At 37.0% G+C, this 24482-nt stretch overlaps 1 protein-coding gene across 5 annotated transcripts in view; it reads left to right on the forward strand.

Moving 5' to 3' along the window:
• IFT56 (intraflagellar transport 56) overlaps positions 1 to 24108 on the forward strand; it is a 61222-nt gene extending 37114 nt beyond the window's left edge. For 3 of the 5 annotated variants that reach the window (XM_062568649.1, XM_062568675.1, XM_062568686.1), the window contains 7 exons: positions 5861 to 5949; positions 11733 to 11816; positions 13950 to 14019; positions 16584 to 16690; positions 21078 to 21211; positions 22792 to 22926; positions 23008 to 24108. In XM_062568649.1, coding sequence (XP_062424633.1) covers positions 5861 to 5949; positions 11733 to 11816; positions 13950 to 14019; positions 16584 to 16690; positions 21078 to 21211; positions 22792 to 22903 — 596 coding nt within the window. In that variant the 3' untranslated portion in view covers positions 22904 to 22926; positions 23008 to 24108. The remainder of the gene's footprint in view (positions 1 to 5860; positions 5950 to 11732; positions 11817 to 13949; positions 14020 to 16583; positions 16691 to 21077; positions 21212 to 22791; positions 22927 to 23007) is intronic. The other 2 variants (XM_062568658.1, XM_062568667.1) reach the window with 2 other exon arrangements.
• The last annotated feature ends 374 nt before the right edge of the window (positions 24109 to 24482 follow it).

Consider the following 24482-nt stretch of genomic DNA (forward strand, 5'->3'; position numbering starts at 1 on the left):
TCCTAAAAACATCAGAAAACTCAATAGTAAATCAAAAGATTAAAAAGAGTAAGCAACCTAGTAGACCAAAACAAGACTTTGTCTTCCCTCACCAAAATAAAACCAAAAATATCAAATAATAAAAAAAGCTCAATACAGAAGTTCAGCAGAAGTGGGACTCCCTAGTTCCCTGTATGGGCATTGTCAGTAGGTTTATTTCTGTAGTTCATACACACATATGCTACAGATAGTTCATGGTCCTCAGAGACAGAATGCTGTCTCCTGTGTCCAGGGAGACAGAGTGAAGAGAAAGAGTTCAAGAGACAGAGGCAGCATTGATGAAACTTCCAGAAATACGTTAAAGCCATTTAGTTCCCTGGCTGCAGCCCCTGTATTGCTGAGGTGGTAGAACAGAGAGCATCTCATGCGAAAGCTGAAAGTGATTCAATTGATGAGCTTTCCCTACCATGTTCTTTTTGCAATGAGGATATCCCTTTGGAGCTGGGATCCCTCCTGGGAGAAAGCAGCAAGGTGAACTGTAGTGCTGGAGGACTAAGTGGGCGTATACCTAGCTGGGTTTGTGATACCAGTAAAGTCAAAGGGTGACCGATGTAGTGATGATGGACCTCTTGAAGCTCATAAGCAATCTTATAGGTGTGATATGTGATCATAGCACACATAGATAACAATAATACAGAGGTAGAAGACATATCCTGAAAAGATGTACAGAAAAGAGATATCTGGAAAACAAAATTTAAATTGTTAGGAAACTAGAAACCTTACTTTTACTCTGAAACACTTAAAAGGCATATGTAGAACAAGACAGAGGGACTGAGGCTTGAGAAATTGTTGAGAAAACAAATAAACAGAAATTTAGTCTTGTTGGAAAGGTTTGGGGGTTTGTTTGGTTGGTTGTTCTTTTAACATTTGAGCCTATGGGAATGATTGGTTGCCTCTAAACCTAAATGAAAACATTAGTACTGGAAACATTTTACACTTTTGGTACTTCAGTGCTCCCCTGTCATCTTTTTAAAGACATGCAGAGGAAAGCTGACAGGTACAGAAGAGAACACAGTTCAGGGTAACTGCTCTCTAAAGCTGAAATTGTTTATTTTTTGTATCCTCAAACGAAAGACAGGTTGAAGTCAACAAACTTTAGATAAGAAATAGAAAAGAGAGTTCCAGTTAGGTAGGACATGCAACAAAAAGTAAACACATGAAGACCAAATGTATAAATGCTCCTATATACATATAGTAGATGTTTTATAAGGAGATGAATAAATGGAACACCTGGTTTTAGAGGAGGCTGTAAGTGTAAAATCATTTAAAACATAATAGAAGGAAGACAGCATACAGGATATTTTTTCCATTTAATTTGCAACTGGGCATTACTGAGTAGATGATGATGGTGCAGAAATGGTTCTAAGAATTATGGAAACCTTAGCTCAAAGTAAATATGTTTTCATTATCAGTGAGTAACACAGAATTGTTTAAAATTACATGCTCAAATAGGAGACATACAGTAGTAAAGCTAAATTGTTCACCAGCCATCTTGAATGGTAATGGTGACTGGCATATTAAAGAGTTAAGAGGCTCTAGGGAGATAAAAAATAAGATAATAGTCAGAGCCCATATTGACTGGGTAAATGCAATGACATGGCATGATTCAGAGAATGAATTCCTAAATACTAATTTTTTGTCTGTCTTAGCAAGACTGGAAAGAAAACACAAAAGTGAACAGATGATTTACGACCAATACAGATGTTACATAGAAACTGCCTTGAAATATTATGATAAAAAAGCAATTCTATTACAGTGAGCCAAGTATAGTCAAATTCAAAATTATGTATGAGTTAAAAACTTAAAAAAAAATCTACAGTACTTAATTTCAGAAAGGGGAGCTACGTAACAACCTTTCTCACTTATAAAAGAAAATTAAAAGGGAAATAGCAGTGAATAGGATAAAATATTTGCACTTGGTTTGAAAAACTTGAAAGACTTCTGTTTCTGTAAGGAAGGCCTTATATTCATAAATAATGAGATATATGAGACAAATAGTGACATGACTAAGTTTGCAGTGGTGCAAAATTACTCATAGTAGTAAAAATGAAAGATCCTACAACTAGGAAATCTGTGGAAGAATATAAGAGGTTGAAGTCAAAAGATGCTAATTAAATTTATTTTTGATAGATGTAAAATAGTACAGATGGAAAAAAACTTGGAAAAAAACACCTGAACTGTAGTTATAAAATTATCAGAAGCAGTAGAAAAGTTGAATAGAATCTTAGGAATTATGAAGAAAGAGACAAAGAACAAAAGAGAAGTAATCACTGTACCAGTGTATACAGCTGTGATTCTCCTTTTTCTCGCATACTGTTTGCAGTTCTGGTTCTTACATTTCAAAAGAATATGGTAGAATAAGACAGGGTACAAAAAGAACAGCAAAGATGATCAGAGGAAAGGGATGCCATCTTGAACAAAGAAAGATTGAATAAAACAGGCTACGTGTCCAGGAAGGGTGGTGACTGTTTTTGGTTATGGTAGTGATACAGAACATGGTAAATGACATGGAGAAGACAAATAGTCACGGTAAGATACAAGAACTAAGGAGCATTGAAACAGAATGTCAAGCAAGATGCTTAAAACAAACAGCAGAAAGTACTTTTTCACATATCAGACAAGTTTTTTGATATAGGAAGTTGCAGAAATCAAAAGATGTAAAGAAGTTCCCAGGCGAAAAAATTAATACGCAATTTTCAGTGCTGGTTAGGAAGTCTCTCAATGCAGATTGCTAGAAGCAGTGAGGAGCTTCAAAGGAACAGCATTATATATCATATTATGTATTCTCATGTGTGAAATCAAAATAGACTCCTTTTCAGCCATATATTCTTATTAAACAGGCTTCTGAACCAGATAGACTTTGAGGCCAATCCAATCCAGCTATTTTTATGTTCTTGTGTATCTTAACGTATTAACCATTATGTCAAATAGTTGTGGTCATTTTTGATCTGCTACCTTTTATTTGCTGGATTTAGAATGGAGAACCGAATTCTCACTATTTGTGTGCTTAGGCTTTTGCTAAGTAGCCATCCATACTCTTGAAGCGTGGAAGTTGTACTTCAGCATTTGCTGAAGTTCTTGCAAGGACCTAGCACCATTAGGTTGTGTGTTCAAGGGCTTTTGTCAAGTTAGCTAGCTGCTTCACAGATGTGTAATGGAAAAAGAGATTGTGTTCCTTAAAGTGAAGAATTCCTATGCTGTTTCTTATCTGGCAATTGGGCCCACAAACCTCCTGATCTTAATGTAGATTATCAAAAGTGAATAGATTAAAATGAAGGTGTGAAAGATTTTTTTCAGACCTATTTCCTATCTTTCTGACTTTCCTTTGCTATCAGTAGAAATCCCGTGACTAGATTAAGAGAAGAGCAGCAAGAACATTTAGTTTATGAAGAAAACTGTCATGTATTTGATAAGGTCATTTGGCGTCATCAATTAAATCTTGGCTATTTTTAATTAGATCTCTCACTGAGACAATCAAGGAACATAGAGTGAACAGAGTTTACATGAAAGTACTTCCCAATGTAAGTTGAAATGCTTAGATGTTTTGGAAGTGATTATGCAGTTTAAGAGGGGAGAAAAATTCCAAAACACACACAAAAAAGAAGCACTTAGAGTGTAGCAGTCGCTGCTCACCGTCTAGCAGCAACAAATACCACCCAGAACAACAGCTCTGTATTAGTGTTTTTTTTTTAAGCTTCGTGAGAATTCTCACTCCTAAATGACTCATGAAATGGTATTACAAAAGAGGCTTTAACTAAATTTTTACAGTTAATTCTTATGTTGTAAGTGATCTTTTCCAGTGTCTCAACTTAGTGGAAAATGAAACAGAGATCAGATATCTGAAATAAGTAAAGGAGGAAATGGGACAAAAGAAACATTAGTGAAAATAAATTAGCATTAACATTTCTGTGAAATGCAGTGTTTCTGATGCTGAGCAGAAGTCTTAAAAATTACCCTCTTCACTGCCAATATAATGGAGAACAGCACCCCTCTCTTTTTCAGTAGTCCTCTTTTTAAGACTAGTAAGGCATGTCTAGTGTTGTGAGGAGGAATGACACATTTCCTCTGCACTTTGCACAGTCTTCTCTTAAAGGTATTTTTAGGTTACCCAAAGTATTTTTAAAAAGGAGAACTTTTTCATCTTCCTACATGAGTCACATGGGATGAATTAGAACTATAGGTTTCCTGTCATTAGCATTATTAGTGGCTGAGTTGTATGAGATTTACAGATGTAATTTGTTTGTTTTTTTTAATGAAATCTTTCATTAAAAGTACATGGAGGATGAAATACTGGACTAACACAATTTCCTGCCAAAATGTGGATGAAACAGTAGATACTGAAACCTGGAAATTCTTCAATCACTTATGGGAAGAGAGATTTCTAATATTTTATTATTGTGATTTATTTCTAGTGAAAATTTATTTTCAAAATCTAAGTCTTTTTAAAATATTTCTTTGCTTTTCTTTTTCTTAGATTTTGTTTAAAATAAATTACTGTGAGCTTATGAACTTTAAAAATTGCATATGAGAGTGAAGGGACATTTTTGAGGTACCAGCGTTCTCATTACCCCAAGAGTAGAGGAACACTGAAAAAAAATTGCTTCTCTTACTGTCTTGCCCAGGCATATAGAAGTAATGATAGGTAGGCCTGCATATTAGTAAGGACAGTAAGAACAGGCCAGGTTCTGCTCCCAAGTGAATACCATATATATATAAAGCAATTTTCTAAGACAGAAAACTGACTAATGTAGCTCAGCCATGAATAAGGATGGAGTGTCTCTATAAGGAAATGACAGGATGTCAAGCCTAGTATCTCCTGGTGGTGCAGGATAAAAAAGAGAGTTTTCTGCCTTTCTTTGAAATGTATGTTGAGATCTTATATGATGCTTTCCAGCAATATTTACTACCTGTCCTTGGAAAGAAGAATTTACAGCTTTCCAGGGAAATGCTGTGTTTTGTGCAATGATGCAGAGTCCAAGATAGGGGCCTTCAAACATACAAAATTTATGTATACAGAAAAAATACTTTGATTTTCCCTTGTGGGTGAATTGATGGTAACTGACCTGCAGGATCAGATTACTGCAGGACCATTAAGGCCTTAGGGCCTTATTGCTGCCTGTTACCCCCACATTCTGCACTGAGCAGCATGCTCTCTGATGGTCATTTGGCAGAGTACCCACTTGGGAATACATCTCCCCCATTGCTACTTGTGTTCCTCTGTCTTTGCACAATCTCTGCTGGCTGGGTCTAACAAAAATTTTTACTAGTAAACTTATTTTAAAATCCATAAAAAAGCTTTGAAATAGCTTTTCAGTAACACAGCTAGCAATTTCAGAATAGATGACAGTATAGTATAAAAGTTTACTGACCTTCACTTGAACTGATCTGCCAAACTTATTTATGGCTTTACCTTTTGAGTAGTGTGGCAATCCCAAATGCATGAAAACAAAATGAGTTTAGAATAACAAACTTAGGATTTGTAACAAATATCATTTCCAAAAAATAGAATGATTAATGGTAAAATTATGCTACATAGATGATGTTCTATGGAAAGTGTCCTGTTACTTAAACAATTTGTCACTGTATAATGTATAATGTGCTATTGAATGCAATCTCACAATGGTTATTGTATGCAGGATAAAGTTGACAAGAGGAGCTAATAGTTTTTTCTAACCTCTAGTATAATCCTTTGCCTGAAAAGGCAAGTTATACTATTTTTAGGACATAGTCACTTTCCAGGTTGCCAGCAATCTGTGAAATTAATTTCCATTACCATATATTTTTTTAATTCTAAAAATTTGTATTTCTCTTTTCAATTTAGATACCATTCCAGGGAGACAGTGCATGGCCTCCTGTTTCTTTCTGCTTAGACAGTTTGGTGATGTCCTAATTTACCTCAATTCAGTCAAGGTTAGTATTATTATTTAGTATAGGTAGTACTGTAATGCATGAAATCACTGCCTATGGAATTAAGACTGCACTGTGTGCAGCAGTATGTAAATGCAAAAAGATACAGAAACACAAGCAACTCTAAAATGGGACATAGTTTGTAAACACAGCAAACGGATCAAAATGCACAGAAACAGTAAGATAGCATTGTTCACCGTGGTGGACTGTGGTATTGTCATGTTTGCAACTTAAGCATTATGAAGTTTGGTAGCATCACAGAAAAATAGGAATGTAATTAAAGGAAGATAATGAGATAGTTTGTGTATGCTTATGTGTTTGGACAGCATGGAAACAAAACAAGTGTTTGTTTATAAACTTATCAAATGAATGATGGAGATTTTTGTCAGTGACTGTTAACTGGGGGCAGGAATTTGATGAACAAGAGTGCATAAGAAAGATAGGACATGAAGGACCCTGAAAGTAACAAAGCTTGTATTTTTTAGAGAAGACATCCACTGAGGGGCTAAGGTAGGGCAATATTACCAAAGCAGTGAGCTAGGAATATTACTTTTGCAGAAATAGTCTGAATGGTTCCCTGCAAGCAATGTTGCATTTTTTCAAGTAAGAGCCTGCAGTTACTGTAGTGCAACATCCGTACTCAGTGGATAGTAATAGTTATAACTAAAGATGTTTAGCTATAAATCAGATGTGAGGACCCAGAAAGAGGCTGGATTCTGACTATGGGATTAAGTGATTGCGATCTTATTCCAGTAACTTGAAACAGAGTGAGAACTCTGCATTTGGTAGGGAGGGGAATGAGAGTCTTCTAAAAGAGTGATTAAATAGCCAGAAGAGGACAATTATGATACTCTAAGGAGGATGAGACCTGAAGAAGTTGCTTTTACCACCATGTTTGCAGTGATGGCAAAAGCAGCTGATGTGTCAAGGAAGATGAAGCTGAAAAAGGAAGAGGTCACTGAAAAAATCACAAGTGGCAGTGGAATGAAGAGACAAAAAAACAGTTTGAGAGTGTGTGTAATTGGAGAAGCTGAGTGCTAGAAACTAGCAATATGACATTCATTTTGCATAACTTGAGTCATCTAAAAGTCAGGCTTCTAGTTGTAAGTAATCACTTGATCTTTTTCTATAGTCAGCAGAGACAGATGGTAATTTCCAAAGGAGAATTCATCTTGTCTGTTTCTGACACTTAGATTGGAGCGAGTCACCTCATAGAAGGGCCCATCTCTTTCCATTTACTTTAAAAAGTTCTTAAACAACTAGTTCCAACCTGAAAAGGTTAAAGTTAAATGAGATTAATAACTGCCTCCAAGGTGTATAAGAAAGCTTAGAAATGAGACAGAGAAGGGTAGCATCTGGAGAGGCAAATGGAGTCAGTAATATTGGAAAGTAAGGCATGGCTAGTGTTTGTAAAGGAAACAGCCAGAAGCAAACAAGATGATAAACAGAAATTAAGAACGAGAGAGTGGGCAGAAGGGAGAGCAGAGAATAGGGCAGAGGCATGAGGTAAGACAGTGTTAAAAGGAAGGGATTAGATGAGACAAGTCTGCATCTGTGAGGAGATAAAAGAAAGTATTGTAAGAAAGACTGGAATGAAAATCTGAAGGGAAAAGGAAGAGCACAGATTTTGTCCATAGTAGTTCATAAGATGTTAGCAAGATCCCATACCAAAGAAAATATGGGTGAGGAATAGATCTAATGTTTAGAAACAGTGTCAAGAGGGAGGCAGAAATCGTGACAGGTACTGGTGCGCACAGTTCAATCATGCACATCAATTATCAGCTAGAGAAAAAAGTGTTCTTCATCAGATTTGAGAGAAGAGTTTTTATGGTGTATGCACAGGGAAGGGGAAGGATTATTTGACTGGTTGGGTTTTTTTTTGGTTGAAAGAGGAAATAAAAGTGAGCTTACTTTTGCATATTATAAATATGTGGATCTCTGCTTGCAAAATGAGCTTCTCCACATAGTGATTGTCAAAATCAATCAGCAGAAAAAAAGCTAATGTGCAACAGAAAGCTGCTTATATTCTACCTACAGTGTTGCAATGTTGTATGTGCCTATTTGTTCCATACTCAGAGATGTATTTCTATTAGGTGAGTTGTCAAAGAGGCAGAGATATGCTGTTAGGAGTCTTCTCCATTTGCCACTTGTTAGAAAGCTGTGAGCACACAGATGTGCATAATCCATTTCTCCATATCTTTGGTCTGTCACACAGATTAATTTATTTCAGTGTTACAGTTTTTCCAGGATAATGTAACAGTGTGTGAAGTAGTTATAAAAGAAAGCAATAGTTAAGGAGGAAACAAAATACGAAACTTAAATGCAGCTAAGATGGTTAAAGTTATGACAAATATATATGTATATATAAAACAATCACTGTTAGATTTAGAAGTGTCAGAGTAGTGATATATTGTAGAAACCTCATTTCAGAATTTGTTTGACTGTTCATTGCTTACCAAGTTACGGTGCCAACGACAGGTCCTAAGTGGTGTGTTTAGATCAGTCAGTTAATAACATTTAGTGATATTTTGGTCCCTGCATATAACATATCAGCCTTAAGGCCAGTCAAGACCTGTGGGACTCGGTTTTCACCAGAAACATGTAGTGTGTTAATGACCGTGGTTCTTCCCTTCTGCAGTATGAAACACTCAAATTCTGCACATATAAATGCATTTGGTGGCATTCAGTAACCATACACCTGTTTTGATTTGACCCATTTTAGTCAAGGTTAATCTTTTATTGTCATTCCTTCAGTTTTCACATTTGTTGTATCAATGCATTCATCAGGATGTAACAAAATATTAATCTATGTAAGGAAAATTTATCTGAAAAAGATCAATTCACATAATCACATAACTTAATACTCCTATTTGAAATACCAGCCACTTGCTCTTCAAATGCAGAAAGAAAGGTGATTCAGGATATTATTGGAGATTTAAACATTGTCTTAAGAGAGAGAGATACTATTTGCTATAAAGAGAAGTTAGAAAGCAAATGATACAAAATGAGGATTAGAATAAATAAGGCAGATTTGAAACTTCCATTTACATTAGGAGAATTTGAAAACAATACACACGATGTTGGAATTGCAGCAAATTCATGACAGTTTTTCTAAGAAGATGCATTTTCTTGGTTTATGAAATTCATTGTCATGGTTTATCCTTGAGGTCACAAATTCGGAGTTTCATAGATTGTATCTAGCAAGTTGCAGAATGCTCCAAGCTTAAATAAAATACGTCCTAGCACTTCGAGACATAATGCAATTGATAAATAGCGAGGATTAGGGACAAAAGTTTGCTGCCTATTACAGCTTTTCTTTCATGATCCTTTTGAAATAGCTGATATTGACCATTTTGTAGCTGAGACTAGTCACTGATCAGGCTTAGCTAGGTCACTGCCCTCCTCTTCAGATTTCAGGGGTACAGATTGTTTCTCTTTACCATTTCTCTGTCAAGATTTAGGTGGCTTTCCAGTGTGCTTTGTTTGTTTCATTTCACAGGAATTGACTTCAGTAAGATATCTGTGGCTTTTTAGGTAGAGCTGTACACTCTGTGAAGATTGTTTGCATGATGTTATTTCAGGAAACACCACCTTCATCTATGATTGATTAAAACTGCTCCAGGCACTAGAATGTCTCAGAGGACACCTTACTATAAATGTTGTGCCAGATGGCCTGAGGGTGACTTTATAAACCTGAGGATCCTCTGGGAAGACAAGCTAATTCAGGGTCAACTTAGTTCTGGTCACAAGGAATGCTTCGTTGTTCAGCTGGGTGTCTTGAGCATCTCATTGAAACAGACATTGCTCAGAGCACAGTCAGTTCTATGGGAAGTTTGAAGACCAGTAAAAGACCTCAAAAGAGTGGAGTGCAGTGCAGATGCTGTGTCCATTCTGAAGATAAATAATCTAGGTGACACAAACACATTTCACTATTGGCAGCCCAGGTTTTGTTTCTACTAGTTTTATGTCTGCAGCATTTCTGATCTCTAGCACTAATACAGCCTGGATGAAATGCCACAGGTTTTGAGTTTGGTTGCTGATAGAATTTTTTTCAAGTTAATTCAAAAATATAATGAGGGCTATTTGAGCAGAAGGAAGTATTCATGCAGTAAAACCAGCATCTTGCTCATCACCTTTGCTTAATCTGGGATTTACGCTGATTCACCCAAAACCATCATTGAGACAGAATACAGCAAAGTATTGCCATTCTTATACTGTGAAATCAGTTAGTTCACCCTAAAGGTACAGAAATGTTTCACAAACTGAGCTTGAGATTCACCCAACTGGTTCATACTTATGCTTTCCTGTAGCAAGCTATATTTGCCAGCTCTTTCCCGACGCTAACAAAGACTATTTAGATGAAGCCTAGCCATTTGGCAAATGGTAGCAACCCTCCCCTCCCCTCATGTGTGTCTGGCTTGATGTATGTAGAAGGACTCAGTCAATGTCTTTTCTGACTGCCATGACAGGGAAGGGAGGAGGTTTTCAAGTGTCTCTCCATAACAGAAAAGGTTAGAAGCCTTGGGAAAGAGTCCTGTCCCTTGCTTCCTGTATCCCTTATCCAGTCTCAACTGCAATTTTTACCTCCTCCTCACTCCTAGTAAGGGAACAAAACAAAAGTTAGCTAAAACATGAACTGCCTAACACAACCTCCACTTCTCACATAGGTGTTATGTAAGGAAAAACATTTCTATGATGTCCCTTACCTTGCTGTTCTGCTCCCAGGAAAGGTTTTCTTACAGTGGCTTTGGGCAGTGCGTAAATCACCCTGCTCTTTTTCTATGTTTTTCATGAGCACTGCAAGTCCACTTGGCAGGAATCCTCATTGCTGCTTCCTATTCATGCCTGTAGCTAAGGTGTCATGTTCTAGCTTACCTCTCTTTGCAGCGTTGTGGTGATGGTACTGATTGTGAAGTATGTGTCAGCATACTCAACTGACTTTGGTAACGTGAGTTATACTTTAATCTGAATATTTGACCAACATTAAATCTCAGTTATTTGGGTCAAACCTAAAGATCTGGCTAATTTATAGCTAGAATCGTATTTCCTGCATTGGCCCTTGCAGCTTGTTAGAAAAATATACTGCTAGACCAACATAATATACCACTAATCAGATTATGTTCAGTCTAATACAGTATAATTTTATGGTGGAAAAAAAAAACACGTTAGTGTTACACTTCCTATAGGAAGAAGGGTGCTTGTAAGCAAGGTTTGTACATAAGGAAGCCATATGACAAGGTATGTTCTCTGGCAACAGTCCAGTACTCTGACTCTACCTCCATCATGTGACCCGGTGTGTCAGACCAGGATCTATCACAAAAGCAACTCCACAGGCTTTCCTGTTGAACCTTGAGAAGACCTGGAAAAACAAACTGTTTATCTCCTTAAGCCATTAGGGAGTCAACTGCCTATTCACCGCCCTAGATTTGCAAGTTTTGGGGAAGGTAAAGAAACCATGGAATCACAGCATGTCTTCACATGCCTAAATTGAAAATTAAACCCATAAAAGCTGCCACTGCAACTTTGAGCTTGGAGCATTCTCCGGATCTCTCATGGTTAATACTGTGGAATGTTTCTGCTATGTGTGTAGTGAAAAACGTAGGATGGAAAGCCAGTCCATAATTTTCTACCACTGTTTATAAATGTCGTATGTTCATAATGTGGGTTTTTATTTTTCCTTCCCATTGTGTTGATACAGTCTGACTCAGATTTGGGGGAGTTATTTTTAATGTTGTTATACTGCAGAAGTTTTTTTTTTTTTTTTGTCTGTGTTGCTTGTTTTCCAGAGTTACTTCTATAATGATGACACTTTTAACTTTAACTACGCCCAAGCCAAAGCTGCTATGGGCAATTCTAGTGAGGCTGAAGAGGTATGTATTTACGTTCTTTAAAAAAAAAAACAAAAAAGGAAATGTTTTCCATGTACTCCCTTCTTTCTTTCCTTTCCTCCCTCCGAATCTTAATGTTGGCTAAAAATAAACAGATTGTGTGGAACTTCATTTTCCTCTTCTTAGAGGAACTGAAACTCTCAGTGAACACTATTCAGAAAAGATTGTCTTGCTAATTTGGTAATGTGAGGTACATGGGAAGTCATGCTGCTTGTGATGCATCACAGGAGTGCTCACAGCTATCTCTAATTGATCAAACACTGCCCTCTTAATCAGATTTCCTACGCTTTGTCTAGGATCCCAGGCAGTCTTACTGTTCAGACTGACTAGAACATGTTATGCAAATACACTGAATAGTTAAGAGCTGCTAGGTGTCCCCTAGAAATTTGTAAAAAAAACAAAAACATTTTCTTCCTCTGGGAGATGTAGGAGGAGAAGAGGAAGTGCTCACTATCTTATTCAGTAGCATCCAGATGCAGCTGGAGGAGATTAACTTCTACACACAGCATTTTTTGTGTCTATGTGCACCAGAAACTTAATTACAACTAAAATATGCAGAAGCAAATAGCTATTATGAAGATGGAAGCAAAATTTTCCGGAAGGCTATCAGAAGACAGACCAAGAAATCCATGTAGTCTTGTTTTAAGAAAATCATATAATTTCTGAATCTTTCTGGTTTTCATCTTTTTCTAATTTTTTTAACCTTTCAGATTTCTTGAACAACAAAGTCTTCCTCCTGCTTATTTCTTTTCTTTTTCCCCAACACTTCATTTAATGTCTGTGATCTGAAATTCCATCTCTCCTTAAGAAAAATGTCTAAGAGTGTCAGGCAAAATGGATGTATATTGCAATTCTCTTAGCTTAATTTAGTTAGCTTAATGCAAATGCAGGTAAATATCTTTTGAAATTGTGTTAGCAGGACTGTGGAATAGGACTGCGGATAGTGGAAACCTTCTGTTATCTTAATGGTTACATTCTAGTTGAGAAACTTCAAGGGCATGGTTATCTACAACATTGATACTGAGAGTTCATAAAAAATGAAAATGGTAACTCTATAAGTAAGCTTTAGTAGCAGCCAAGCCGCAAAGGAAACACAAGAGTGTAAGCTGTTGTTAGTCTACATTTTTTCTGCTTATATTCTTATCAGTGAGTCTGTACAAACTTGTGTTATGTAGCTGATGCTTTTAAATTATACGATTATGTGAATAAATTGATTAGTGTGTCCTGATGTCTCATCTTTGACCATGATGATGGCACTGAGGTAAAGATTACCCCTCCTCAGCATCTCATAAACTTGTAAGATATCTCTACATATAGCACTGTATATAACTTCTTAAAAAGATTATCTCCCAGGGCATAATGAAATAAACCCTATGATAAAGTGCTACTCATAGTAATAATGCTTTTTTTTTTCAAAATTAGAGAGATAGAAATGTCTAACCAATAAAACTGTCAGTAATTAGTGGAACTTACTCTTCCAGTATGTACATCTGCTCCTATAAAGGCATTTTTATTTTTGCCAGCAGGGTCCTAGTAAAGGAACGAATACACCTGCAGAAAGGCATGAATAGCCTTTTTTCTGCAAGTAAAGCCAGAACAGATTTTTAAATGTAGGACAAAGACTAATGTTTTGGCTCAGAACCTTGCTAAAGCCAAATGAGTTTGGGAGAGTTTATTGCTGACCCAAAATGATCTCTGATGTGTATGGAGAAGAAAGGATCATATATGTATAGTGAAACCTCTGGTATTTCAGGAAGATGTTAATTTGATTGCTTGCATCGCTTTCTACACAAGCACATTGCAAATAGCTTTTCTCCCAGCCCATGTCTTCCTTTGTGCTGTTTGTGTTGCACGGCTGCCCACTCACGCTTGTTCAGAGCAGGCCGCACCCTCGGCACAGCTCGACATTTTGAAGCTGCAGAAGTCCCTTGATAAGCGTTGCAATGGTTGAATCCTCCACCTGCCTGACACAGAGATATCCATACCTTAACTCTTCTCATAAGCAATTGTTCATGTGGCCTAAACCTTAGCTGCATGTTGAAACGAGGCAGGTCTGCCTTCTGCTTGTTTAAAAGTACATGCATACATAATCTTTTATTTTACTTCTTCCTGCAGGTGTTCCTTTTGATCCAGAGTGAGAAGATAAAGAATGATTTTGTTTACCTTAGCTGGCTAGCTCGCTGCTGTGAGTCACTTTACTCTCAACATTGCAGAATACTGGTCCTTCTCCATTGCATCAGTCCTGGCAATCCACTTTCCTAATTGAATTTAATGTTTTATGTGGGTTTAGGACTATGAAAGTGAAAAGCTGATTAGTGTGGGTGATTATTGCACCATTCATATGTACATAGGACTTTTGTAAGCAATTGCTGCCTCAGTGCAGTGCTATTATGGTTCTGTCAATGCAGCTTTGTCCTAACCTGTGAACTTATTTTGTTCTCAATTGTCTACTCAATTGTTTGAATGAAGATTTTCTGTCTTAAAAAATAACTCTGAAATGGTTAAACATAAAATAGAAATGGCCATACTGGGTCAGGCCCATGGGTCTGTCTAGCTCAGAGCCCTCTTAGATGAGAGTGACCAACATTGGATGTTTAATGACTCAAGTCTGAGACTTTCTAGCCTAATTCGTTTTACTTACAGTGCCTCAATCCAAACATTTTCTCATATCATCATGAAATTTGAGTACATATACATTTGTAGTACATGGAATCTAAATAGATGTATTTCAGGGCATTGTGCCATATTGCAGATGTGGTCAACATCTCTAATGTGATCTTCCCAGCCAGGCACATCACATCTCGGATGGCTATCTTTGATTCAGTTTTAGGACATGCCAGTTTCTTCCTTCTTTCATCAATCCACGACAAAGCCTGGTTAATTGTGAATTTTATATATACATTTTTTTTCTGATGAGACAACTCCCATTGCAAAGGGAAATCATGGTAGTTCAGTGCGTACTTTGATTCTCTGCTGAAGCAATTCTTTGACATAGAGTTGAGGGTGTAGAACTTTTTGAGGGTGCTACCTTTTATACAAGAAGTAAAATTAGCACTATATTAGCAATAAAAAAATTTACAGCACTTTTGTAAGAGTTGCTACTTACTCTTGAGTGTGCCTTTCTCTGTTCTAAATTCCTAGTGGCATTTCAGTAGAGCTGCTTTATTTCTCTATATCTGTCTAAAAATTTTGATATTCACTACGAAACCACTGCTAGAATTCTTTACAGATGCAACTGTTCAATGATGAATGTGGTGATCTTTTTGTGTAAAGTATGTAAATTACTATTATGTCCTTCTGGATGAAACCTGCTACGGAAATTTCAAAGCATTTTAATACATTCATGTCAGCGTATGATTAGGTATCAAGTTGTAGACAATGCAATCCTGAAATATTTGCAATGGGTAAAAAGTAGTCGAGATGCCTTTTTTCTTGGATGCCAAACGGTATTTTTTTTGTTTAATGTGGTACAATTTATATTGAATTCCTCCTGCAGAGAAGATAAAAAGTCACTGAATTAGCAGAGTATGATATTTCTCTATATGGATAGTTCGGAAATTAGTCAGTATCATAAATGCTTTTTTTTTCTTTTCTCCTTTATATTTCCCTCCCTATTAAGGAGGTAGAGTTCATTAGCTCAACAAATCGTGTGTGGAATTAGGACATGGCTGTTTGCCACGGTGTATGTTATCTGGAGCTAATGAAACAAAAAGTCTGGTTTGATGTCTTCTTGCTTCCTACATCAGAAGTGTCTATAAAACTTCTGATTTGGTGTTAACAGGTTCATTGTTGATGACTGCTACTCATTCAATATGCAACATATTTATTGGCCCAGTGGGCACAGATATAAAAAGCTAAACAATTCCTCTTTTAAAAGAGCATAAGAGTTGTCCATGCATTAACAGCCAGTGTTCTCTGTGAGTAGCTAGTAAGGCTTGAAAAGGAAAGAAATATTTTATCTCCTTCTCTTTTTTTTCCGCAAGACTTGAACATACTGGGAATTAACAATATAAACCTCAGGTTAAACAGAGTGGGTTCTTATCTTCAAAAAATCAATTTTTAGAATTCTCTATATTTAAGCATCCTAGTTAAATTTCCACTAGCTGAGATAGAAGATTCAGATTGTTTCCTTTCTAGTTGTGTTATAACAGTGATATTTGAAGTTAAAGGCCAGTGAAAATTTCCAGTCACATGTGCAAATTTAAACTGACCACAAAATCTTTGGAATTTCACATTATTTTTTCCAGTAGCTGCATAATGATGAGTTTTGTTATGCTTGTAGGTTTTTTAGTTTTTCTTTTTTTTTTTTCACTCCTTTGTTTGCTAAGAATTTTTTTTTTTTTTTTGCAATTTTTCTACATATAAGAATACACGATTCTAAGTCTCACCATCTAAATGGGTTGCCACAGCTCCTTGTTCTGGAGAAAATGCTGTTTCTAACACTTTCCATTCTGTTCTTTAATCACATCTGATAGGAGTTGTGGTTATCATTGTATCTGTGAAATGTAAATTTTGAGATGTAAATTTCATAATTCTTCTTCATGATTTTGCTGTTCTCTAATGAGTTACTATTATCACTAATAAGGCAAAATGTAAGGATAGGTTTCCGTTCCCAACCTCATGCTCATAGGGTAAGGCATTCTGTTACACTGAGCAAAGAAGTTTAGGAATATTTATTCCACCTGCCATTTGAGTGTTGTGCATGGTGTATTCTTTTCCCATAATCTCAACTTGCTGTTGTTATCGCAGATATTATGAATAAGAAACCACAGCTGGCCTGGAAGCTCTATTTGAAGATGGAGACCTCAGGGGAATCCTTTAGTCTTTTGCAGCTCATTGCAAATGATTGCTACAAAGTGAGTCTTGTCTTGGGAGCTTGGTATATGGCATGTTAATTTAGTGACCTTACTAACCGCCATTCTTTTTGATAATTTCTAACTTTGTCACCACTAGTGAATTTTCACTTACAGCAGTGATATGACTATAATTAATGTACATAAGTTGGCAAGGACTAGCCAGCTTTTTAACCAATAGGTCTTCTGGGTAGACAACCCACTGATCACAATGTTGGAAATTATTACTACTAGTGGGATCCATACTAACACATAACAGAACCTTTTCTAGAGTAGATTTTTAAAAAGATGAGGTTAGACTGACATGACTAACATGCTTTTAAAAATCAAGCTAGAACAGACAGTGTCCACTTTAGCCGAGACTAAACAGATGGTTTGGACATTTTAGAACAAATTAAAATATATGCTACTTATATGTACTAAGCTTCTAGAGTGTGTTTACTAGTTTAAATAGTAAGTGCTAATATACTGCTGGCACACTTTCAAATTCTTATTTATACAAAGCTATATTAGGAGTGAAGAGGTCTTGGGGAGCTGATTAGAATTCTGCCTAACTTCCTGTTCTTCAGATGGTGCCTATACACAGGGATTTGTTCTTAATGGACAAATGAAAACTTCCTATGAGATTTACCTTCAGAGAGGTACTCCATATCAGTAGCACCTCTTTTTTTTTTCAGTCCAGCACAATAAAATGTGCTGGACATCTAGTTGCATAGCAAACTAGAAGTTTGAGTAAACATTTGCAAACAGAAGGCTGTCTGCAATTGCTTTATCAAGGTCTTTACTCTTTTGCGAAACATTTGAAGGAAAACATGAGAGTTTCATCCACGGGGTGGATGTAGAGACATACAAAGACCTACTGTTTTGAGAGGATTGTATATCCTCTCAAGGATATATCCCCTCAATAAGAGGAACAGCAGTTCTATAGTGGGAGAAGGGGATGTTCTTTGGAAAAGCATTATGGTGAGACACAGGCCATCAAATTTTCGGAATGTATTGTCACAAGCCACTTATATTAGAAGAGGGAGCTAAAGTTATTTGGGGAGCAGCCATTTTAGGTTTAATTTAAATTAAATGTAAAATATAGAGACAGATTATAATTTGACGACCATGGAAGTATCATAGTGTACTGTTTTCAGAAGGCAGGTGTGAGAACAGCAGAACAAAGATAATAGACTTAAAAAGCTCATGGAATTGGTTCAGTAGAGACTCCTAAGATAAATGAATACACAAGATTGCACAACTACTAACATAACTTTATTAGAGATACAGTCACCAAAATTCCCAGTGTGGAGGAAAGATAGTAAGAGTCCTCTTGAAAACATCCCAGCGATTCTCAGTTCAGCCTCAGTTCAGCCAAGCTCTGCAAAGAGCAGAAGTATCTGTATGCCATCCATAACATTTTTTCTTGCTGGTTTTTTTTTTCCATCTGACAGTACCATGCTTCTCAAAATCCTAAAGAACACTTAACTATAAGTCAGACAATATACCTTGTGATCTCAAAAGTTCTCTTCCAAAACTGAGGGCATCCTGTCTTATGCACCTCTTAAGTATTCCATTCACCATTTCACCCTAAAATTGTCTTTTTGGTCAAACAAGTGGCTAGGTCTTCGGTGTTTCTGGTGATGCCAACTGTGGAAGTGAGTTACCTCTACATCATTTTTCATCAGTGACCTGGATGAGGGGATGGAGTGCCTCCTCAGCAAGTTTGATGATGATACCAAGCTGGGAGGAGTGGCTGATACACCTGGGGGCTGTGCTGCCATTCAGAGAGACCTGGACAGGCTGGAGAGCTGGGCAGAGAGGAACCTCATGAGGTTCAGCAAGGGCAAGTGCAGGGTCCTGCACCTAGGGAGGAGTAACCCTAGGCACCAGTACAAGCTGTGGGCTGACCTTCTGGAGAGCAGCTCTGCAGAGAAGGACGTGGGAGTGCTAGTGGATGACAAGTTGACCGTGAGCCAGCAATGTGCCCTTGTGGCCAGGAAGGCCAATGGTCTCTTGGGGTGCATTAGGAAGAGTGTTGCCAGCAGGTCGAGGGAGGTGATCGTGCCCCTCTACTCAGCCCTGGTGAGGCCTCACCTCGAGTACTGCATCTAGTTCTGGGCTCCCCAGTACAAGAGAGACATGGGGCTACTGGAGAGAGTCCAGCGCAGGGCTACAAAGATGATCAGAGGGCTGGAGCACCTGCCCTATGAGGAACTGCTGCAAGAGCTGGGCCTGTTTAGCCTGGGGAAGAGAAGACCGAGGGAGGATCTGATCAACGTGTACAAGTACCTGAAGGGAGGGTGTCAAGGGGATGGGGACAAACTCTTTTCAGTTGTCCCATGTGACAGCACAAGAGGCAATGGGCAGAAATTGAACCACAGGAAGTTCTGCCTGAACGTGGGGAGGGGAGATTTTTTCACTGTGCGAGTGACAGAGCACTGGAACAGGTTGCCCAGAGAGGTGGTGAAGTCTCCTTCTCTGAAGATCTTCAAGGCCCACCTGGATGCAACCCTGTCTAACATGTTGTAGGTGTGCCTGCTCAGCAAGGCAGTTGGACTAGATGATCTCCAGAGGTCTCTTCCAACCTTACTGATTCTATGATTCTATGATTTTGAGTTTGACTTTAATAAGTTGACTATTTTGCCTAGATTCCTCTCAAAACCATATAGTACACTAGAGGAGAAGCAGTTCCACCTTTTGGTTTATCCAGTACTCTTAAAAATTGCACTTACAGGACTAAATGTTTCAGATTATGTTCATTATCTACACATGGCCACAGATAACTGCTCCAAAGACCAAGGAATTTCATTGTGAAGACTATCAAAAATAATTACTGTAACATTATAACTTATCTTACTACACTACCTGCTCTTTTTACCTCTCCCACTGAATGGCTGAGTCTGCATAACATTCTTCAGTTGCTTCTGAAATACTTTATTATATCGGAGGTCTGCAGAAAGTGCTACAGCTGTAATTGAAGAAGGCAGTCACACTCAGCTTCATTCAAGAGAATGCCAAATGAACTCAGATAGAGCAGGGCCAACAGCTACTTCAGACCAGTGTAGCTGGATGGCTCATAGCAGTTTATTCTGGCCTGCAGGAGTTGTTCGGTGAGAAAGTTGTCATATTGGGATGCAGGACTTCTGGCTAAACTCTTGCTACTAGTCCATGGAAAAGCTCATCTTATCTATATAGGCAACAGCATTTGATTTGAGGTGAAGCATTCTTCCTGCTTTTATGTGAGATAGAAGGAAGACATTCAAGTGGAATCTGCTTGATGGAACCGTTCACTCTCATTCATCAAATGTTATAAAACTTACTTAGTTGCCAGTTTGGGGAGATCAGTATTCATTTCTTTTCTTCTTAGTTGAGATGTCTGAAACTGTTTATGTTCATTCTTTATTTCCATCTGATAAGTGCTTGCCAGTCCTTGTGGTAAAATCACCATGTATTTGAGAAAAAGAGAATTATTACTCATTCTTCAGTACCTGTACTTCTCTGATTAAAGTATCCCAACACAAATCCTGCAGCTTACCCTGTTTTCTCAGCAGATGCAGGCTTCTAGCCACCAATGAATAGGAAGTTATGTGCAGTCTGCCTTCTGTGTTCTTTCATGGGATGATGTGTAGCCACCAACAACATCATTGCTACTTAGGCTTGCCCAAGTGAAGAAAATTGACAGTCATAAATAAGGTCCACATGAGTTCTACTAACTTCAAAAGCCACATTTACAGTAGTTATTCCTTTCTTACTGACTGTATCAACCAACTTGCTACTTGTTCCTGTTCACAAGTAGAGAAACTGATGGAGAAAAGATAGGGTACACAGTGAATTTTACTATGCTCAGGAAAATTCTGGATTAAAGTGCTACTGAAGCTGATTTTGTATTGTACTGTAACAATGAAGAGTAAAACTTGGGTCTAAATTAAATCCAGAAGATATCCAAATCTGCCCTTGTGACCATAGATGAGGAAAATGGATTCTGATTTGAAACATCTGACATAGTCTGAATCTTTGTACCTACTGTAAACAGGTCAACTCATACTTTAAAGGTTAGTGCTGGATGTAAAAAGCAAAGGCATGAAAGAAGTTCTGTTAGCTAATGTTAGTTACATCTGATGAAAACAAGAGCAGAGCTGTTCGTAGCCAACTAACAAAGTTCACGGTACAGTTTGTCTATTATATGTTCAAAGACCTGCAACAATAATGTTATAATACTACTTGTTTTCCTGCAAGGAACTAAAATGTGCCTGTTTGTGTCACTCACTGCCAGGAAAAAAACAGGAAAATGCATGTTGCTTCTATGAATTACTGTTGATTTCAGAAAATCAAGATCAAAATATTTAATCTCCTTTTGAAAAATGGTCATATACTCAGGAATATGTAATGTTTCTTTTTTATACAGATGGGTCAGTTTTACTACTCAGCCAAAGCATTTGATGTTCTGGAGAGATTGGACAGTAATCCTGAATACTGGGAAGGCAAGAGAGGTGCTTGTGTGGGTGTCTTTCAAATGATCTTAGCTGGCCGAGAAGCAAAGTAAGTACTGTTTGTTATATATGAATTGGTTTACTCTTTTGCTATTTCCAGTTAGCTGTAAGCTAGAATCATATTCATAGCTTCAGGAATGCATGTCCTCTTCTAATTCTTTTTTGGTCTTTTGGAAAATACAAATTCTGATCAGTAATTCCATATGTAGTTTTTTGAAGTTTGTCTTCCAAATCATCAGTTACAGAATATTTTGTGGAGAGTATCTTATCAGTGAATGCTATAAACTTAAGGGACCAAAATATAATGCTGGTCAATATAAAAGAGCTAAGTTATAAATATAGTATGTTCATATCCTAAGGGAAAGGAACTCATTTCATGTTGATGGCCTGAGAATGAAAAAACTATCCTATGACATTTTAAGGTTCATAGAAAAAAAAGAAAAAAAAAAAAGGAAAACATTTACTCAGCAATCCAGGAAGGACACTGTTTCTCTCTAAACAATGAGTAGATGAGACCAGGCTTTTACTAAAATTTACTTTCTGAAGATTCTGTCCCTGTCAGGCAAAGAAACTTGTTTGATTAAAGTTCAAAGGAAGTTGCATATAAGTGTTGCTGATTGTTTGCTTTTGGCCCATTTCACTTAATAGAAGTATGAAAGAGAGTAGTAATGTTATATTTAAGAACTATTCCCTCATGAATACTCAGCTGTGATGCCAGATGGCCATTCTGCCTTGTCCAAAGTTGCTGATTATACATCAGGTGTATACCTGAAGGTGTGCACGTTGGCTTCTCCATCTTTCTTGTATCCCCTTCTCTTCTGGCATAGTGTCCTTAACTGCTACACCCTTCAGGAGTCCTTTTGGCAAGTACTGCACTAGATGCAGTAAAATATATATAATTTACCTGTTCTTCATCATGCATGCAAGTTGTTGCTGTAAAGTAGCTGGCACATTGCAGATTTATACTGTTTATCCTACTGGTAATACTCATTTCCATGCTATTTGTATTTATTTGTAAGGCATGTGGTACTTTGGCAGCATTAAGCTAGATGTTGCTATACTGAAAACTAGCAAATAGTATAAAGACAAACAGAAAAAAAACTTAATAATTTGTTTTGTTCTGGGGAGGTATTTTGTAAGAGTAATCATTTTTATAAATATATGTGTGTGTGTGTAAATATATACACATATATGTATACACACACATACTCTCTTATGTATTTTTCTATAAATTAGATATAAATTACATACATTTAAATATATATACATATATGTATATGTACACACATTTTATATACAATATTACATAAATTATATACATTTCTGTGTATATGTGTTTATATATGTATATGGGCTTAATTCCAAAACAATTAATTATATTTTGCTGATTTTCACTTTTAATTTCTCTCTTGTTGAAAATGCATACAAGATTTTTTTTTATGTATTTATTATCCTAGGATCTAAAATATTGCATACTTTTACCTATTTCTGCTCTGCAGATGGAAGCATCTCTCTGTCCAGGAACAATATTTTGCAAAATACTTGGGAGTAAGGGATTGTTTATTGAAACTTCAAGTGGTATCAGTTAATTCTCACCCTTCTTTAAATTTTTGCCTTTCAACTTTGTAGAGAAACTTTACGGGAAGTGCTGCATCTTCTGAGGAGCACTGGTAATCCTCAAGTAGAATACATTATCCGCATCATGAAAAAGTGGGCCAAGGAGAACAGAGTCCCTGTCTAAGTCAGAGTCATCAAAACAACTGGGTCAGTTACTATTTTGTGTGTGGCTGTTACGATGTGGATTGTGGTTCCTCCTGTGCATTCTGGGTATTTCCTTCTTTGCAGGTACATCTTTAGGACATAAAGCAGGTTGACCCAATCTACAGCTGAGCGAAGAGCATACTGCAGTGAGATTGCATAACATTCAGCAAGTAATTTTTTTCATTAAAGCTTTATTTTAGAAGTAAAGGTATTGAATTCTCTTCGCCCTTCAGTAGAACCCTACTGTTTCACTAATCTCTATTCCTCATTCAAGGTTTCTCAGTCTTTTCGTAATATAGTTCCAGTTGTCCACAAATCAAAGCATTCCTCAGATGTTCCCCAGACTTTGTGTACCAGTTACTGGAGTCCGTTGTGTTTTTTCAGCAAGTCTTCTGGCCTCCAGAAAAGAATGATTTGTTAAATGACTGAGACAAACCTACTTTAGCGGATGATGGAATGTGGCAAGTAGAGAGGAGAACTGTGACAATGAAAAGTCAGTACTAGGATATCAAATAACGAGTAGTTTTTTATATATTCCCTGCCTGGGGTAAAGTGAAAATCATAGTCTGTGCTATACTTCTGATAAATTTCAATAACTAATAACTTCATCTCTCTTACTTTTGTCTATAAGGATCTGTTCTCTTTTACAATTAATTCTGAAGGTTAGAGTTAATCAGCCCCAAACGTCAAGCTCCACAGTGGCCCATTTGCTTTTTAGGTTGGTAACAAAGCATGATGGTGCCTTTTTTTTCAGAGCATGGAAGATTGTCTGGATTGTTCAGTCTTGCTTGAAGTTTGACCCTAAAACATTTATTCATGTTGTTATAATTCATGTGAGTAATACCTTTAGTATAACAATCTGATGGATAAAAGAACTGTTTGTTTAGAATCATTTTCTTCAGCAGTTTGCACCATACTTAGCAATAAATTCATTATACTATTGGTGACAAGTAATTTCCTGTTTCCTAAGGAGAACAGTTCAGGGAACACACTATCCAAAAAGAAGGCTGCGGTTGTAACATAGAAATGTATTATATGGTTTGCAATGAGCAATATTTGTATATTATTTGTAAAATGAAAATTTTCCTTTCTTATGAAGTATTTTTATATCTTTGAGGACGAGAACTTTTCAGAATACTGTATTCTGTGCTTTGATTAAAGTTCTTATGTGGATCTACAATAGAACGTCTTACTTGGTCTGTGTTGTCTCATGTTGAAGGAATTGAAATGGTATGTTCACTTTGCTGTGGAAGAGGACAGATTTGCAACTAGTCATTAAACACTTGTTCAGTAGTCATTCAAGGCAAGCCAATGGCCTTGGTCCTGATCTTTAGTTTTTTTTTTTAACTGTTTGATGCTGAAAATAAGGAGGTATATAAAATGTATACATCTTTTTGTCAAAAAACATGCCAGTGTCTTTAAGTGAAAACTGTAGGTGTCATTATTCAAATATCTGGACGTCTGGATGTGCACTGCTATGTTGCAGCTATTTACATTTACATGAAATTTAGAAAAGTGATCCATCATGGACCAACAATAATAGAGCTTTTCAGCAGAGG

The sequence above is a fragment of the Rhea pennata genome, chromosome 1 (genome assembly GCF_028389875.1).
Source record: "Rhea pennata isolate bPtePen1 chromosome 1, bPtePen1.pri, whole genome shotgun sequence".
NCBI lineage: Eukaryota > Metazoa > Chordata > Aves > Rheiformes > Rheidae > Rhea > Rhea pennata.